This window comes from Phodopus roborovskii, unplaced genomic scaffold, assembly GCF_943737965.1.
Source record: "Phodopus roborovskii unplaced genomic scaffold, PHOROB, whole genome shotgun sequence".
NCBI lineage: Eukaryota > Metazoa > Chordata > Mammalia > Rodentia > Cricetidae > Phodopus > Phodopus roborovskii.
In genome coordinates, this window is record NW_026126578.1 from 5,681,161 (window position 1) to 5,699,440 (window position 18,280).

At 36.4% G+C, this 18,280-nt stretch overlaps 1 protein-coding gene across 15 annotated transcripts in view; it reads left to right on the top strand.

Annotated features, from left to right (window-relative positions):
• Nucleotides 1-18,280, top strand: part of Setd5 (SET domain containing 5) — a 79,775-nt gene that overhangs the window by 39,936 nt on the left and 21,559 nt on the right. For all 15 annotated transcript variants that reach the window (XM_051203607.1, XM_051203606.1, XM_051203611.1 and 12 more), the window contains 10 exons: nucleotides 1,520-1,762; nucleotides 2,296-2,444; nucleotides 2,832-2,949; nucleotides 3,640-3,749; nucleotides 4,418-4,667; nucleotides 5,277-5,360; nucleotides 6,418-6,675; nucleotides 7,889-8,209; nucleotides 8,560-8,802; nucleotides 15,453-15,582. In XM_051203607.1, the coding sequence (XP_051059564.1) occupies nucleotides 1,520-1,762; nucleotides 2,296-2,444; nucleotides 2,832-2,949; nucleotides 3,640-3,749; nucleotides 4,418-4,667; nucleotides 5,277-5,360; nucleotides 6,418-6,675; nucleotides 7,889-8,209; nucleotides 8,560-8,802; nucleotides 15,453-15,582 (1,906 nt within the window). The remainder of the gene's footprint in view (nucleotides 1-1,519; nucleotides 1,763-2,295; nucleotides 2,445-2,831; nucleotides 2,950-3,639; nucleotides 3,750-4,417; nucleotides 4,668-5,276; nucleotides 5,361-6,417; nucleotides 6,676-7,888; nucleotides 8,210-8,559; nucleotides 8,803-15,452; nucleotides 15,583-18,280) is intronic.

Sequence of the window (18,280 nt, forward strand, 5' to 3'; positions counted from 1 at the left end):
TGGTTTATAAAAGTTAACAGAAAAGTGATTTGGTTGTACTTTCTTGTATCTTTTTCTCCCTGTCCATTTATAATCTCATATCTCCCAAAGATTTAGTGTTCAAGATCTTTAGTTTGAATTTGTGGTTTGGTTAAGTATTCATATCCCCTAAGTTGGCTGTTACATCAACAGTGTTTCCTTAAATTAGGATAAGCGTATTGGGGTTACTTTGTATTTATTTGGAGCACCAATTTATGTTACCAGTGATATCAAGTGACTTTTTACCTGAAATTTGAAAGTCTGGACTCTTGTGTGAATAGGAGACAACTTTCACAACCACAGAGCTTCAGAGACCTGAGATGTGTTTTGTGACACATTATAATCATTCTTTCTTTAATGAGAGTGGTCTCTACAAGTAGCCAAATTTATTTTAACTGCTCATTTCATTTTATTCCATTCACTAAGGACCTTACATAAATTTAGGGGCTAACTGTAGACCTGAACTGTAGAGCTTTTTTCCTACTATTAGCTAATTATTGAAACCTAACTCCTTCAAAGCCTTTAGAAAGTCACCAATCGCTACTGTCACTTAGTTTACACTTTCAGCATAGCCTCATAGGTGTTAAAATCTAAATTTAAAAAAGGTTTCATTGTAACTATTTTTTTATAAAGTTGGTTTATTAAACCAACCAATTAATGAGAAATTTCCTAAATATCCAAGTGTGAGCTACGAGAATGAATAGAAAACAGCATTTGGTTGTTCAATCTCAAAGACAAGCCATTAGATTTGGAACAGCACTTTCTGCCCAACCTGACAGCCTGACTTTGATCCCTGGGACTCTCATGGCAGAACGAGAAAATTAACTCCCACAAGCTGTCCTCTTACCGCCTCTAGAATATTGTCTCACTTGCACACCAGTAAAATAAATATTAAAAATAAAACAATAAAGTTAACCAATGTTTTTTCAACACCTTTGGATAAGTAATTCCGTACGATAGATTACATAGAATGACAGTACATTATTCAAAGTGTGTTTGGTAATGTTCCTAAATGGTAATTTTTACTGTGGGTGGTAAGATTATGAACTAGTATTGATAATGAAAATAATAGGTAACCCAAAAACAAAATCATTCTCCTAATATAAAAACAAACCATTTGTAATGCTATACAGCTGAATGTAGAATGTAATCCATTTTGAAATTTTATGTACTATAACAAGACCCTTTTTGCCTTTTTATGAATTATTTAAGAAATTTGATATAAATCTTGATAGGAAAATGATTTTGTATTTTACAGTGGTCATGAGATCAGTAATGGGCAAAAATACTGAATAGATTAATTTCTTGCTTTATTAGTGGACAGACAAGTTTTCTCACTTGAAATTGTCCAAGACCTCACAGTTCATTGATAACAAAATCCAGATCCCTGATTGCTCTTACAGCATACCAACTGCCAAATGAAAACAAGTATCTTGCTTATCCTGTCCCCCATATTTATGAATGGTCTCTTATTAATTCACTCGATCTTTGTTCTCTACAGAATTCTCCCTCTGAAACACAGAATTTAGATGAAAACACCACTGAGGGCTGGGAAAATCGGATAAGACTATGGACTGATCAGTATGAAGAAGCTTTCACTAATCAGTACAGTGCAGATGTACAGAATGCCCTTGAGCAACATCTACATTCTAACAAGGAATTTGTGGGCAAACCTGCTATGTTAGACACTATTAATAAGACTGAACTGGCCTGTAATAATACAGTAATTGGTTCCCAAATGCAGGTAAGAACTGGAGCATTAAAGACACTAGAAGATTGAAATGTTTTTTAATACCCAAAGAACAAGAATAGATTGGAATTAGAGCTCTTTACAGAATAACAAATGAATTACCTACCTGCTGATCATCTTTGACCAAAATCAGATTGCAGTAACTAAACTGTCTAGGTACATATTTTAGAAATGTCTTTATTTAATGGAGATGGAAGTTTCTAATGCAACCTACATTGGAATTATAAAAGATTTATAGGAAGCTAATCTCATGTAGTAGATATAGCTCTACTGATATTGGTGGGGGTTTTTCAAAAGTTTTTTTATTTTGTTGTTGTTTTTGATCTTGCCTTTTCTGGGATCACTAGTTGGAGCATGTTTCCTGGGAAAATTGAGCTATGTCAAAATGAAAATTTTCTAATCTCCAAACTATAACACATAGATGAAAATAAAAATATTGGTGCCTTTTCAACAGTTACAAAACATTGTAAAATGTTTACCACATTGCTATTGGTATTCTTAAATGTTAATGCTTTATTTCCATTCAGTTACAGCTGGGGAGAGTCACTCGTGTTCAAAAGCACCGGAAAATTCTAAGGGCTGCAAGAGATTTGGCTTTGGACACTCTTATAATAGAATATCGTGGGAAAGTCATGTTACGACAACAATTTGAGGTCAATGGGCATTTCTTCAAAAAGTAAGAACGTCACTCATTGAGTACTGAGGGCTTGCATGTTCTGGCTGACCAGTCATTATTGCTCTGAAAATCATTCTACTTAATGGGCTGCTTCTGAGGAAAGGCTAATGATTCAAATACACTCATGTCTGTCTGCTGTTGGTACAAAAGGATGAATAAATGTGTAAAATATTTAGTATATGAAGTGGTGGTCACTCCTTTCCAAGCCTAGCATGCCTTGCTCTGTATTTATTCTTTAATGAAAAGCAGGCAGGTTTGTGGTGTTTTCTAGCTTAGGCATTGCAAATGCCTCCTCCTTATTGTGTCAACATATGATTCACATTTGTAGTCATGGGGTAGCCTTTTTGTTTGTGTTGAGAATTACAGGAATTTTAATTGTATCCCTAGACCATATCCCTTTGTGCTCTTCTACTCAAAATTCAATGGTGTAGAGATGTGTGTGGATGCTCGTACTTTCGGTAATGATGCTCGGTTCATCAGAAGATCATGTACACCAAATGCAGAGGTAAGCAATCTTGAGCAACTTATGTTTCAATGGACCACCAAAGGACACGTATACTGAAGAAACAGTCTGAAAACTTCACACAGATTAAGGTCTGTAGCTGTTAGTTGTATGATCTTTAAATGCAGAGGGGGGGGGAAACAGAAATGTGGTGCCATGTGGAGATAGGATGAGGACATTTCTTTAGAGAGAACAGAAATGAGAAGAGGCAAGTTATTATTTGCTAAGAAGTAAGACAAACTAGATAAGAAGTCTGTAAATTGGACTGGAAAAAAAAAGAGGCCAGGTGGTGGTAGTAGTCATTAGAGCCAACTAAGCCATTTGTCTTCACTCTTAAGGATTGTGGAAAACAGTGTTATGAGGATTTCTGTACGTTTCTAAAATTCTTTATTCAATGCATTCACAGTAAGTGCACTAAGGTCAACAGAGCTTTGTTTGCAGGCTAAAGAATTGTAACTCTAGTAAAATGCAGATAATCTTTAAGATATAAAACAAATTTACCCTGATTTCTAATGTTGGACTTTTCTATTTTGAAGAATTTTTGTCTACTCATTAATTTATAATATTTCAAATGAAATAATGGAATTAAGTAATAAACTACTCAAAATGGGCAGAAATTTTGTCTCACACACTTTTCCTATTTATGGAAAGTTTGGTCTTAAAGGCAAACCTAATGATACCTTGTTCACACAGGTGAGACACATGATTGCAGATGGGATGATTCACCTGTGTATATATGCTGTATCTGCTATTACTAAGGATGCTGAAGTCACCATTGCATTTGATTATGAGTATAGTAACTGGTAAGACATCAGAAACTTTACCAACATGAATGAATGACATAATTAAGATTTTAACAGAGCTGGGTGGTGGTGGTGCATTTCTTTAATCCCAGCACTCAAGAGGCAGAGACAGGCAGCTAGATCTCTTTGTGTTCGAGGCCAGCCTGGTCTACACCATGAGTTCCAGGACAGGCTCCAAAGCTACAGAGAAACCCTGTCTCAAAAAAAAAAAAAAAAAAAAAAAAAAAGTCTGTTTTCAATCCCTCCCCCCCCCCTTTTTTTTTTCCTATTATTTCACAAGTAATGTATTTTCTGCCTAGAAGTTTTGTAATCCCAGCACATGGACGGCAGAAACAAGTAGATCTTTGTGAATTCCAGGTTACCCTTACCCTGATCTACATAGGGAGTTCCATGCTAGCCAGACCCTGCCTCAAAAATAAATAAGTGGATAAATAAGTAAAAGCTGATTTAGTGGAGGTTTGCTTTCTTTCCACTTCTGTACATAGGCTACAAGTAGAGATATACAGAAAAACAGAATGTTTATTGAAAGTATCATACCTATTCTAACTTGAAAATTATTATACTGTTTTAATAAAGTGAATGGATAATGTGCTATAATGTTCTGTTTTCAAGAATATTGAGTCACTTTTGTGTTGTTTTTTTTTTTTTTTTTTTTTTTTTGGTCACAGTAATTACAAAGTGGACTGTGCATGTCACAAGGGAAACCGGAACTGCCCTATACAGAAAAGAAATCCCAATGCTGCAGAATTGCCGCTCCCACCCCCTCCTAGCTTTCCCACCATTGGAGCAGAGACCAGACGTAGAAAAGCACGACGGAAAGAGCTGGAAATGGAGCAACAAAATGAGGCTCCAGAAGAGAATCATATCCCACAACCACAAGAAGTTCCAGAAAAATTAACTGTTTCCAATGAGCATGAGGTAATCTCCCTGGCAAGTGAGGATATCTGAACTTAGGTTGCCATGTGTTGTTTTAGAGATGTTGTACTAAAACATTTAATGCTATTTACATAAACATGAATATACTTAATTGAGTTTTCTTTTCGATTTATAACATTAAGAACCCTGAGACATGGTGGCAATTGCCTTTAATATCAATACTCGGGCGTCAGAGTCAGGTGGATTTCTGTGAATTCCAGGACAGCCAGGGCTGTTACACAGAGAAGCCCTGTTTTGGAAAGCAAAACAAAACACATGAGATGTGTCTTAAAAAGAAACAACAACAATAATAATAATATAAAAAACCACCCTTTCAGGGCCTGGTATAGTGGTACACACATATAATCCTAGCATCTGTAAGGCTGAGGCTGGATGATTATGAATTTGAGGCTAGCTTAGGCTGTATAATAAGACCATGTCTCAAGATATGTGCAAAGAAAGATAAAGCATCCTTTGACTCTGTTTCACATGCATAAGGATCTGGGGCTTATTCCTAGCATAGAGCATAGGAAGAGGTAGAGAAGTAATGATGCCAGAATAAAGTAGGTTGATGTTGCTTGAGTATGATCTAATAGTGCTTCTGTCTTAAAGGAAGTTGACAATCCAGAAGAAAAGCCTGAAGAAGAAAAAGAAGAAGCTACAGATGACCAAGAGAACCCCGCTCAAAGCAGGAGGGTAAGTAACATCTAGTAGCTGTCTCTGCATTTCTCTTAACTCAGATTTTACCATAATAGGTTTCCTTATAGTTTTTTTTATTTATTTATTTTCTTACATGCAGGCACGAACATGGTGTTTTATGGTTTTTTAAGATATTTCCTTCTAACAGTTGAATTTTCCTAAAACTTGGCAATAAGACCAGAGTTTGTTGGATTAGAAATTTTCTTGTTTTATGTTTTTATATTTAAAAACCAAAATCAAGTAGAACTGATGACAGCAAAGTTGTACCGCATACACAAGGTCTTCAGTTCAATCCCAAATTACTGGGAGGATGGGGAGAAAACCAACTTTGTTAGCCCTCTATCTCCATGAGAGAAATGCTTAAGAAAAGCTTAAAGGAGGCCCAGCTTTCTTGGGTTTAAGTTTCACAGGTTCCAGTTAGGTCTGCTGGCTTCGTTGCTTTTGAAGCAAGCAGAAATATGACAGCAGAAGTCCATTGCAAAGAAAAATTGATTACCTCGCTGCTACCAGGGAACAGAGGGAAATAAAGGGGCCAAAGACAGATTATACTCTTCCAAGGCATACCCCTGGTGGCTTACTTCATCCAAGTAAGTAAGTGCCAGTTCCTGGGGTTTCCACAACCTCTCATTGGTATTCACCTGAGTTCCAAGCCTCTGGGGCACATTTCATATCTAAGCGATGATACTTTTTCTGTCAGTTGAATCAAATAAGTTTGTAAATTGTGTTTATTTGTGTTTAGAAAAAGTATAATGACAATTTGCTTTGTTCTTGAGCTCTGAAAATAAGACTGAAATTAGTTGTGGTTGTTTTATGTACTAAAACATAACAAGGTAGCTCATCTATTTTTAAATTTTTTACCTTTTGAATTTGCTTTATTATTTTACAGCTGTTTCCTATATTTAAAAAAGAATTTAAAATTTTTATCTTATAGTTCAGTGATGCATGTGCTATCTTTAATAATACCTGAATAAGTTGTGATAAGCTCCACTAATGTTACTTCTAAATAGCTGCAGCTACTTCTGGTTGAACATTTCTTCTTTTTTTTTTTTTATAGACTCGGGAAGATAGGAAGGTTGAAGCCATCATACATGCTTTTGAAAATTTAGAAAAAAGAAAGAAACGGCGGGATCAGCCTATGGAACATAGCAACTCAGACATCGAGATTACTACCAGCAGTTCAGAGACAGCCATTGGAGAAGAGACAAAAACTGCAGCGCCTGAGTCTGAAGTTAGCAACCCTGTTTCAAATATTGCCATCCCAAGCGCCCCACAGAGCATCGGTGTGAATACAAGGAGGTCTTCCCACACAGGGGTAAGATGGAAAACTCTTACAGTCTGTGTGTCTTTTTCTAAACTTTTAGCAATTCTAAAGAATGGTAAAAGTTAGTATTTTCAACTTGGCTCTGTATTAGGTGAAGTCAAAATTGGAATGACAAAGGCAGATAAGCAGGGTGGTGAGTTCATAGAATTGGGTACTGGGTTTGGTGTAGCTTAATATGAGAATGCATGCTGAGCATTCAGAAGATCTCACCTAGCTGAGTCTCCATCCCTAAGGAAGAAAGCAAATCATTGGATTTCCCTCACGGACACTCTGAATAACCCACTTACATGCCTGACCTTTCAAGAGCTTCTCATGATAAGCCTATATCACCCTATAAGGGCCTGGTATAGTGGTACACACATGTAATCCCAGCATCTGAGGTTGGGTGATTTTGAATTTGAGTCTAACTTAGGCCCTGATCTAGCAATAACTAAGGCTTAACAAAAATGCTGAGTGTAGGAAATAAACAAAAATTGCCTTTTCTACTAAGAAACTTTATATTAGGTAGCTACTTTTAGCTTACTTACTATTATATATTTTTTTAATTAGAAATAGAATTAACTAAGCTAAACCTTTGTCTGTAGTCTATTTAAGTGATGTAAGACTATAGAATTTTTCACTTAAAGATTACATTTTTTTATTTTGTGACAGGGTCTTGCTACAAAGCCCTGGTTGGCTTGAAACTTGCTTTGTAGGCTAGACTGAGAGATCTGCCTGCCTCTGCCTCCTAAGTGCTGAGGTTAAAGATAGGTGACACCATGCCCAATTCAGGCTTTCGTAGTTTTGTGTGTGAATGGTTACATGTATGTATGTGTACATGTGTTTGCCTAGTGCCCACAGAGGCCAGAAGATGGCATCTTAAAGCTGGAGCTAGAGGAGGTTGTGGGCTACTGTGTGGGTGCTAGGAACTGAACCATGTCTTTGCTGCAAGAGCGAAGACCTCTTAGTTGCTAATTCATCTTCCTAGCTCCAAAGATTATATTTTAAATGACAATAAATTCTTTTTCACCATTATTATCATTTAGAATGCTTTAAATAGGTAAACTAAATAAGAAACAGGTATGAATTTCTGATGCTGGGTGAGAGGTGGCTTGTCTAATCCCATCACTTCGGAATCTAAGGCAAGAGGATTGTAACCTGGGACATTCTGTCTGCAAAAGAGAAGAGAACTTTCTAGTAAAATTTGGCTCTGATACTGTTACAGGATGTAACTGCAGAAAAACCAATCCCCAAACCACCTCCAGCTAAGCCTTCTAGACCCCGACCGAAAAGTCGAATTTCTCGGTACCGGACCAGTTCAGCCCAAAGACTAAAACGCCAGAAGCAGGCCATTGCACAACAGGCAGAGCTTTCACAAGCTGCCTTGGATGAGGGAGGGAGTAACAACTCAGTAACTCCTCCTGAAGCTGGAAATATAGACAATTCAGGAGAGAACAGACAGTTAACTGGGTCTGACCCAACTATTGTATCAGCTACTGGATCACATGTCATCCGTGCTGCAGCTAAATACCCCAAAACCAAAAAGGTAAGTGACAATATGAATCTAGTCTAGCAAGGAGTGTCTTAGTAAAACAAGAGGTTTAATAGTCCCCAGAAAAGAAATAATCTTAGAATTATTAAGTTAAATGTTCCAGATAAAAGAAAGCTGAAACCATCCTACTTATTTTTGTTCACTTGATTTTAGATAGAACTTAAATCACTGATAACTGAAAGTGATCTTTGTGAGCACAGAGAGGATAAAGGAAAGATATCCTATATCCTCATGATGGTTGCTGTTCTAGTTTTTAGATGAGGTATGTCTTTGTGAACTACACTACTGCTTCTGATGGGTGTTACATGCATTGTTAACTAGTGATATTTTTTTTTTAACCTTAGTACCTAGTTACAGAATGGTTGAATGACAAAGCAGAGAAGCAAGAATGTCCTGTTGAGTGTCCTTTACGTATCACCACTGACCCAACTGTATTGGCAACAACTCTGAACATGCTACCGGGTCTTATTCATTCCCCATTAATTTGTACCACCCCCAAACACTACATTCGCTTTGGCTCACCCTTTATGCCTGAGAGGCGTCGAAGGCCCCTTCTGCCTGATGGCACATTCAGCTCCTGTAAGAAGGTAGGTGTGTGCATGTGTGTATATACACACCTTCTTGTGAATGAAAATGTGTTTTAATGATATAGGATGCATATAGTTGTGACATGTTTTATATTAAGTGTCTAGTTTTATTTATTTGTTATGTATATACTGTTCTGCCTCCGTTCCAGAAGAGAGCACAAAGATCTCATTACAAATGGTTGTGAGCCACCATGTGGGTGCTGGGAATTGAACTCAGGACCTCTGGAAGAGCACTTAGTGCTCTTAACCTCTGAGCCATCTCTCCAGCCCAACTGTGTGAGTTTATATTGTATTAGTTGTTAAAACAAGAACATTGATGCATCAGAAACCATAATGATTAAGCTTTGAATGTGTGCTGCATTTTTGGTACTCAAATTTGTGACTTTGATATTGTCTTACCCGGAAACGTTTCAAGTTACTGAGTGAGAACACAAGGCAGTTGATGAAAGGGGTGTATTTTGTAAATGGTTTTGTGGTTCTGGTTAATATGGCCCTTTGTGATTATTGTGTGATATTGGGCCCCAGATATTTAGAGCACTGATGATTCCATAAAAATGAACAATAGTGTGGTTTTAACTAATCAATTACTATTACTTCTTGAAGGAGTTTAGAGGAAAAATTATCTCATTATTAACAATTACTGTTACTTGATCAGATAACAATGAGTTAGACTTTTTGTTCCCTAGAATATATGGAATATGCTATAAATGACTGTCTGCTTTTCTGTGACTCTCTAGTTGGATCCAGTACCAGTAGTGTTTAGTAGTTGTTTTGGGGACAGACTTATTAATTCCCACAAGTTGCACATATTTTACAAAGGTGATTTGGGAAGAGATTTTTCTTCAAACATATAATGCTTTTCAGAAGCATAGGACACAGTTCATTAACTCTTCCTTTAAGTAGAATTCTATTTTCTGGAAAACCCTTTTCTCTAATACTCAGATCTGGATTCAGGCTGCCTCTCTCAGTGTTTGCCATTGCTCTCCTCCACTGGCATAACATATATGAGGATGTTGCATGTAGCTTATTTGATGTGATGAAGTCTCCAATCCCAGACAGGTCCTCCCTAGTTCCTCCAAACCTAAAGATTTTCTCTTTACCCAAGAACATAAGTTATTTCTTGGGTCAAGAATATGAAGGAATAGCCAGAAAGAATATCATAAGATATGGAAGGAGTGCAGCAGGAGTCTGCATAAAGGAAAGGCAGTGTGGCTTAGTACACACTGCAAAAGCATTAATGACACACCTATATAAGTATTGCAGTCACTTGCTTTGTGTGGGAAAAACTTCCATGTAGAAGAAATTCTGAGAGGTTTTGGCCACAAGATTCTTCTTAATGGGATTTTGCATGATACAATAACATAAGTAACTTGGTGTTGTAAATGGCAATAGTTTTTGAAAAACTGTTTGCTACAGGAGTTTTGTCTAGGTTATAAGAGTTGGGTCTCTAGAAAATTGATTTAGATAAACTAGCTTGTCTTGGATCTTGAAGAGATTGAGAAGGGAAGTGGTTTATTGTACAAACCATTGATCACTAGCTGTGGTTGTGCTTGCCTATTTATTGTTCCATCATTCAGAAGGCTGAGACAAGGTTATTGTATTGGCAGAATGAGCTACATAGCAAAATCTTGTCTTAAGAAAGAAGGGAAGACAGACAACAATAGCAAAAAAATGAAACATGATTTACTGAATATAGTGAGTAATAGAACTCCTAAGTATAGAATGGCAAAACAGATCCAGTCTGCCTACATTGCTCAATTCTCCATTAATAATAGGAAGCTGATGTGATGGCTAAGTGGGCAAACACTTGCATTAAAGCATAGTAACCCGAACCACCCCCCACCCCCGAACCCATGTAACAGTGAAAAGAGAAAACTATTCTACAACATTTTCCTCTAACATCCACATAGACATAACTGCACCCATACACAACAACAACAATAATAATAATGGCTTTTTAAAAAAATTTTTAACTTTTTGACTTTTCAAGACAGGGTTTCTCTGTGTAACAGCCCAGGCTGTCCTGGAACTTGCTCTGTAAATCAGGCAGGCCTCAAACTCACAGAGATCCACCTTCCTCAGCCTCCCAAGTGCTGGGATTAAAGGCATTCTCTGCCACCTCCCTGTTTTTACTTTTTTGTTTTTAAGGAACAACAGAGTCTTCATGGCTCTTGTGAGGAGTCTTGAGAATTAAAAAAGAAAGACCCTGTGTGTACTCAGTTAGTGGCCAAGTGTGTTCTTCAGTGGGAATAGGCACTGATAGGTGCTCCTCTAAACTACCCTAATCTGAAACCCTGCTCACTACCTTTAAATAAGAAAAATAAATAAATAAGAAGATAAGAGTTAGGTTGGTTACAGAAAAGGAGGATCAGCAAAAGTGGGAGGGAATACGAAAGAGAATGGAAAGGGTGTGTTCAAAATACACTGTACATATATGGAAAACTTGTGAGACCTGTTATTATATATAGTTAATATATGCTAAGAAAAGCAACTTTTTAAAAAAGAAAATTAGGATGTAGATACAGTCTTTAAAGCATTTTCATCGAGTGTTTAAGAAGAGTTGGTAGGGTCTTTGAAGAGATGGCTCAGCAGTTAAGAGCACTTGTTGCTCTTGTAGAAGACTCCCAATACCCACGTGTTAATCCACAACTGTCTGTAACTCTCCCCCCCCCCACCCCCCAGTTCCAGGAGATATTAATGCTCTCTTCTGGCCTTAATGCAACAAACACACATATATGTACATTCAGGCACTCACATAGAAAAAAGTATGTTTTTATTTTAAGGAAGGTTGATGATAATTTAGTAGAGATTAATATAAAGATTGCTATAAATAATGTAGACTGACTTTTTTTAAAGACACTATTATGTATGTGTGCTCCATCTGCATGTACTCCTTTATTCCAGAAGAGGGCGCCAGATTTCATTATAGATGGTTGTGAGCCACCTTGCAGTTGCTGGGAATTGAACTCAGAACCTCTGGAAGAGCAGCCAGTGCTCTTAACCTCTGAGCCATTTCTCCAGCCCTAAGACTATGACTTATTCAATAGAAAATCCATTTGTTTGAGCTCCTGTGGGGGTACGCTCCCACCTTTATATTGAATTCAGGTCATTGGGCATTTGCAACAGTTTTACCCACTGAACCTTCTCACCAGCCATCTTTGAACTCTTTTTATCTGTCTATGTTTTGAATTTGTTTATTTACTTTTAAAGACAGTATCAAAATAATCCTGGCTGTCCTTGAATTCTATGTAGACCAGGCGAATCTTGAACTCAGAAAGATCTGCCTTCCTCTGCCTCTTGACTGCTGGAATTAAAAGCATGAACCACAATACTGGCTTGGTTTAACACTGACATTTGTTTTGTTTTGTTTTTGTTTTTAAAGCAGGATTAGGTATCCAGCCATGGTTCTTCTACATGCTAGATAAGCACTTTACCACCAAGTTGTATCCCCAGCCCCATATCACTGTTTATAAAGAGACTATAATAGCAAGGCTGCTTCATTAAAACTGAATTTTAAAATTATTTGTTCTGGCCAGTGATGTGGCTGTTGGAAGAGTGTTTGCATAGCACTCACAAAGGTGGTCTGAGTCATCTCATAAACTGGGAGTGATGGTGGTACAGATTTGTCGCCATAGTGTTTGAGAGAGGTGGAAGCAACAGAATCATATAACCATCTTACCCTCCTTTCTCCCTAAACACTTAAGTTTACATTGAATTCAGTTTAAATCACCGCTTTAATAGTCTTGAATCCAGGTTATATTATGCAACATACATCTTTTTCTAGGCAGGGTAAACTAAATAGTGTTCTGCCTGCATGTGTCCCTGCAGTTCAGAAAAGGGTCATTCGTTGTGAGCCATCATGTAGTTGCTGGGAATTGAACTCAGGACACCTGGAAGAACAGCTAGAGCCATCTCTCCAGCCCCTAATCTATGTTTTTAAAGCTAGAAATGGAAGTCTGCTTTTTCTTGTGTACAAGTGTTTTTTGTTTTTTGGGTTTTTTTTTTTTTATGGTGTGTGTATGTATGTGTACACGTACCACATGCATGCATGCCTGGAGGCCAGAAGGTATTGGATCACCTTGAATTGGAGTTACAGGTGATTGTTAACCTCTATATGAGTGTTGGGAAACAAACCCAGATTCTCTGCAAGCACTATGTACTCTATACTACTGAGCCATCTCTAACACATAGAACAATATGTATTCTTACTCATAGACCTCCTGCTTCATATATCGTTAAAGTCAATAGATCTCCTAAGTTAAAAGCATTATGTTTGTACTCAGATTATTCATGAGGACATTAATGTCCTAGGAGTGTCTAAATTCAATTGAGTCTAGTTCCCCCAAAAATAAACAAATTAATGTCATTTTTTATTCTTTGTTTTCTTATGATTAACATCATTGGCCATCTTTGTTCTACATAAAGCCATCTGGGCATATATAAAGGGTATTTGGTATCTTAGATTCTTTAGAAATTATGTTTTATATTGTTTTATTGTATACCCTTGAAGGATTGTATATCTGTTTCTTTAAACATATTGTTGAAATTCAGAGAGGGGACAAGCAGGGATAAGTGAATGGGTATATTTAAAAAAAAAAAAAAAAATCCAGTCACTTCAATCACATTGAGAAAAGAAGTTGAAAATTTGGCATATTTCCAGTATCATGCTATTAGGTTTCTTTGCATATTTGATCTCATTTCACCAGTTTAATAACTTGTAGAAATGAGATAATTGGCTACAGTTTATCAACCCAGTAGTTTTGTCTCAGAACTAGTAGTGGGTTCTGAAATTTGCCCAAAGTAAGGCATCTCTAGTGATTGGCAGAGCAGGTTTCAACCTAGATCTTAACATCCTATGACTTATTTACTTCAGTGTTCTTACTCCTTTTCAAACATGTCTCACCCATCTTTGGGCCTGCTAAAAAAAACTTTTCACTTCAGTATTGTTTATAGAAAATAGAATTTTTTTTCCGACTTCACTTAATTCTAAGTAGAATTTGTATAGTTGGGCCACACAGGAGTTTAAAAATAATCTCTAATCCATGGGGTGGTTAACTTGTGAGGTACTAAGAAATGGTCGTGTTCCTTTTTTATGATGGCAGTAGTTGTGTTTAACCTTAGAGGCAAACCTAGAAACATCTTCTCTATGTTCCATCTGGTTTTATGCTCCCATTTTTGTAGTCTTAATATCTAGAATCTAAACTCTTAAATGGGCTTACAGCATTGAAAATATTTTTTAATAACTTTTTTTCTTTAATTATGGGGGATATAGGAATCTCAAATTTCAGTTCTTGTCATTTGCTCTGAAAAAATAAATTTGAAGTAATTTGTATATAATATAAATAAAAACCCTGTATATTTATAAGGAAGGATTTCTTTTTTCCATGTATTCTCAGGCTAGTAATTCCCTGCCTGTGAAAAAGCTTTAGTCTTCAGAGGTCTCCTGCATTCTAAGGAACTGTACTTCTGGATAGCCTGTGTGTTGGGACTCTGAGCATATCACTCTTGATCTTAGCTTTTCAGATACTTTGTCATGTCCTAGAATATTGATGTAATTCAAGAGATTCTGGATTTTTTGTTTGTTTGTTTGTTTGTTTGTTTGTTTAATATATCCATTCACTCATCTCTGTTTGCTGTTTTGTTTTCCAATTGATAAACAACAAAGGTATGTGACAGAAGATTTTTCCCTGGATTGTCTTATGTTCTAAGAATCCAGCAACTACAGATCTTCTAGAACTACTCTGCTGAAGAGAATATTTACTTACTGTGGTATATGTTCTCTAAAGGTGTAAAATTATAATAGTCTTTTCCTATTAAGAAATAGTCTAGCTGAAATTGATGCTTATTGAAATTGGATCTGTCTTATGTCAGGGCAGGAGAACCACAGAATGGTGAGCAGCTTACAACTGTGTATCTTTTTAAAAAAAAAATTCCTTTTCTACAGATCTACAGGATATATAGTTTTGCCTTAATACTTTTTGCAAATTTTCTTTTGGCTTTACTTTTTCTTATCCTTTCAGATTGCATATTAGCTACTAAAAAAAAAAAGTAACTTTTTAACCTCTTCCAAAACTATGATGGGGAAGAAGCTTGTACATACATTATTACTAAAGAGTATACTTTATCAAGTGTCAGCCGATCTTTAAACAGTAATGCTATCCTAAGATTTATTGGTTGATAGGATCACATTATATAATCCAGACTGTTTCAGTTTTGCTTGGTAGAAAAAACTAACTTGACTGTGGGAGCTGGAAGTGTCACTTGGTTGGTAGAATGCTTCCCTTGGCTCAGTCCCTAGCACCACATAAATATGGTATAGTGATAGAAGCCTGATAGTCTAGCTTGGAAGGTGGAGCAGAGGATCATAATTCAAGGTCATGTTTAGCTACACAGCAAGTTTGAGGCCAGCCTAGGCTGCATGAGATTATTTCAAAAGTGATCTTGACTAAACAGAAAGGAAAGAACAGCAAAAACTATCCTTGATTGGATCCTGTCTAAAACCACTTGACCATAAAGCCATTAATGTATATGTATTTGTATTTTATTTTTCATCAGTTGGTGTGTAATGATGACGTTAGTGCACTGAAAATAGATGTCCTAAATAGTTAGCACTATTTTTTAAAATTCTCTGGGTTTTCTCCCCTTTATAGCGCTGGATAAAGCAAGCTTTGGAAGAAGGAATGACTCAGACATCATCTGTGCCCCAAGAGACTAGAACACAGCACCTATACCAAAGTAATGAGAATAGTAATTCTTCTAGTATCTGTAAAGACAATGCAGGTATGTATCTGATCTTTTTCTAAATTTGACATAAACAGCCTTCATTTGAGGTTCACAGTAAAAATTTCAGTATTGGTACTCTGATATAAAAAGAAATAGTGTGTTCTCTAAATAGTTACTTTACATCTGTCTTTACAGAGGAAGAGAAAGATCTCGAGTCAGGGATCAGTTTTCCCAGGACGACAAAGAAGGAACTAGACAGTGTACAGATAACAGCAGAAATGGTTATAAAAAGGTTAGATACGTTTAAAGTAGTAAGTTTAGGAAATCTGTATTTGTATTTTATATAAGGGGAGGCAGTAGAAAGTGGTGGAACACTAATGTTCAGGGAAAAAATAGAAATGTTAAGTGGCTTGTTGGGTGGCATCTGGCTAAAGGGACAGGAAATAATGAAATTATGAGGAATCGTTATTGATTTTTTTTTTTTTAAAGGGCTTGCACCCAAGAACTATAAAATTCCTGAGATGACATGGCTTTAAACCCTCATGAGCCAGATGGCTATGAAAAAAAAAAAAAAAAAATGATCTGATCCATTGTCTTTCACGGTGTTTTATTGCAGGCTTCTACCTGTGAAAGCATTGGTGCGTTGATTTATGCTACCTTTTCCCCCTGTTGAGTGTAGGCTGGTATCAATCTCATCCACCCCAGTACTCAAATTCAGATGTGTATCACCATCCCTTGTGATACTATCTTCACATACTGCCTAATTGTGGGGTCTACTAATTATCAGCATAATTAGTAGATCCTTGGGGTGGGAGGGTGAGACTCAGTGATAGAACATGTACTTGTAGCTTTTGTGGTGCCCTTGTTTCAGTCCCTGACCCCAACAAATAGATAAATCATTCTCTGATTTACATAAGCTTACTTCTAAATCAGTTTTCTGAATATTATATAATCAAAATATACCATAGCCAAGTATGGTGATATACCCACCACTTAGGAGGCAAAATAAGACAAAAGGATTGCTGCAAGTTCAAGGCCAGTCTGAGGTTACATAGCAATACCGTGACTCAACAGAAAACAAAAAACTACAAATTAGTTACTAAAACTCATGTTAAGGCTACAGCTAGCACCATAATACTTTGGGCTTTCTTTTATTTGGGGATATATTTTGTTTGTGTGTGTGTGTGTGTGTGTGTGTGTGTGTGTGTGCGCGCGCGCGCGTTGCTTTATTTAAACCACTATTTGTAGACTTGTTGAGTGATTATTATAAAGTTGAATTTAATTAGAATAATTTTACTAGTAGCCAGGCATTGGTGATGCATGCCTTTAGTCCAAGCACTCTGGAAGCAGAGACAGGCGGATCTCTGTGAGTTCGAGGCCAGCCTAGTCTACAGAGCTAGTTCCAGGACAGGTTCCAAAGCAATACAGAGAAACCCTGTCTCAAAAAGGGGGGTGGGGGGAGATCTTACTAGTAATTATATTTATATTAAAATTCTACTTTCGTGTAGATTTTAATCAGTACAGATTCAGTTTTGAATAAACAAAATAATTGAGGCAGATTTCCCTCAGTTGTGTCAACTTTTAGATTGAAGTTTGAATGACTCCTAACTGGTGGGTATGTTGGGTAGGTATATCTTGGAAAATAGAGACTACTTAGAGAGAAATTGTCTTTGTTACTACATGTCCTCTGTGGAATGGAATTAGCATTGTTAGTCACCAGCCTTGATTGCATTTCTATCCTTCACTCAAGCAAGCAATGAGAAACATTGTCAGAACACACCTTGCCCTTAAGGATCAGTATAAACAGAAGAAAAGCATTACATAAAGAAATCAATCCATTATTATCACTAAAATGTGTGTGATTCATGAAGACTTATTTTGTTTGTTGTGTTTAAAAAGTTTTGTTTACAAGAATACTGAGGAAAGTACATGAAGACAGTAGAAATGAAACAGCTCTTTGAGGGTTAGTTTTCTATCCTTAAACTGTTTGATGTACTGAATGTTTCTGACCATTATCTGTAAAGTGCGACTAGCAATGCTTGCATTATGACGCTTAATGAGAAACTGAATATTTTAATGTATAAAGTGCTTGGTGTAGTATCAGACCCATAGTAGAAATTAATGCTGTCATTCTACACAGAATACTCTTTCCTATCAAATACGAACTACATAGATTAAAACTAAATTCTTCCTCTGGTGTGGTTGTGCCTAATATGTAATCACAGTAATCAAGACTGGTGAGAACATCTTGTTTTGAAGGACAACCTGGTCTGTATAGTAAGGCTATCAAAAGTAAAAGTCAAAGGATGCTAAAAGCTAAAATTGTATAAAATAAGGTATTACCATTGACACAGAGAAAAGATGTGATATTCGCTTGTAAATAACGTATGTCCCTAGAAATAACTTAATGATAACTGAGAAGTTCAGAACTAATAACAGTTGAATAAAATCTTTGATTAGAAATAAATACCACTTAAATACTAAGAAAATTAATGAAGACAGGTGTTTTTCATCCTCAAACAACTTGGGAATGGTCCTACTTAGATATATGATGCAAACCATTATTGAGAAATACTTTTTTAAGTTTGAGCATAAAGGAAATTCCATATTCAGTAATGGAAAGAATAAATGCTGTGTATCCTATTCTTTCTACACCAATCAATTCCAAGGAACCATCAGTTCAAAATTTGATTCTAAGTTAATCAAAAACTTTTCAAATAAAACTTGGAAAGATAGTAATCAAGTACTATGCTGA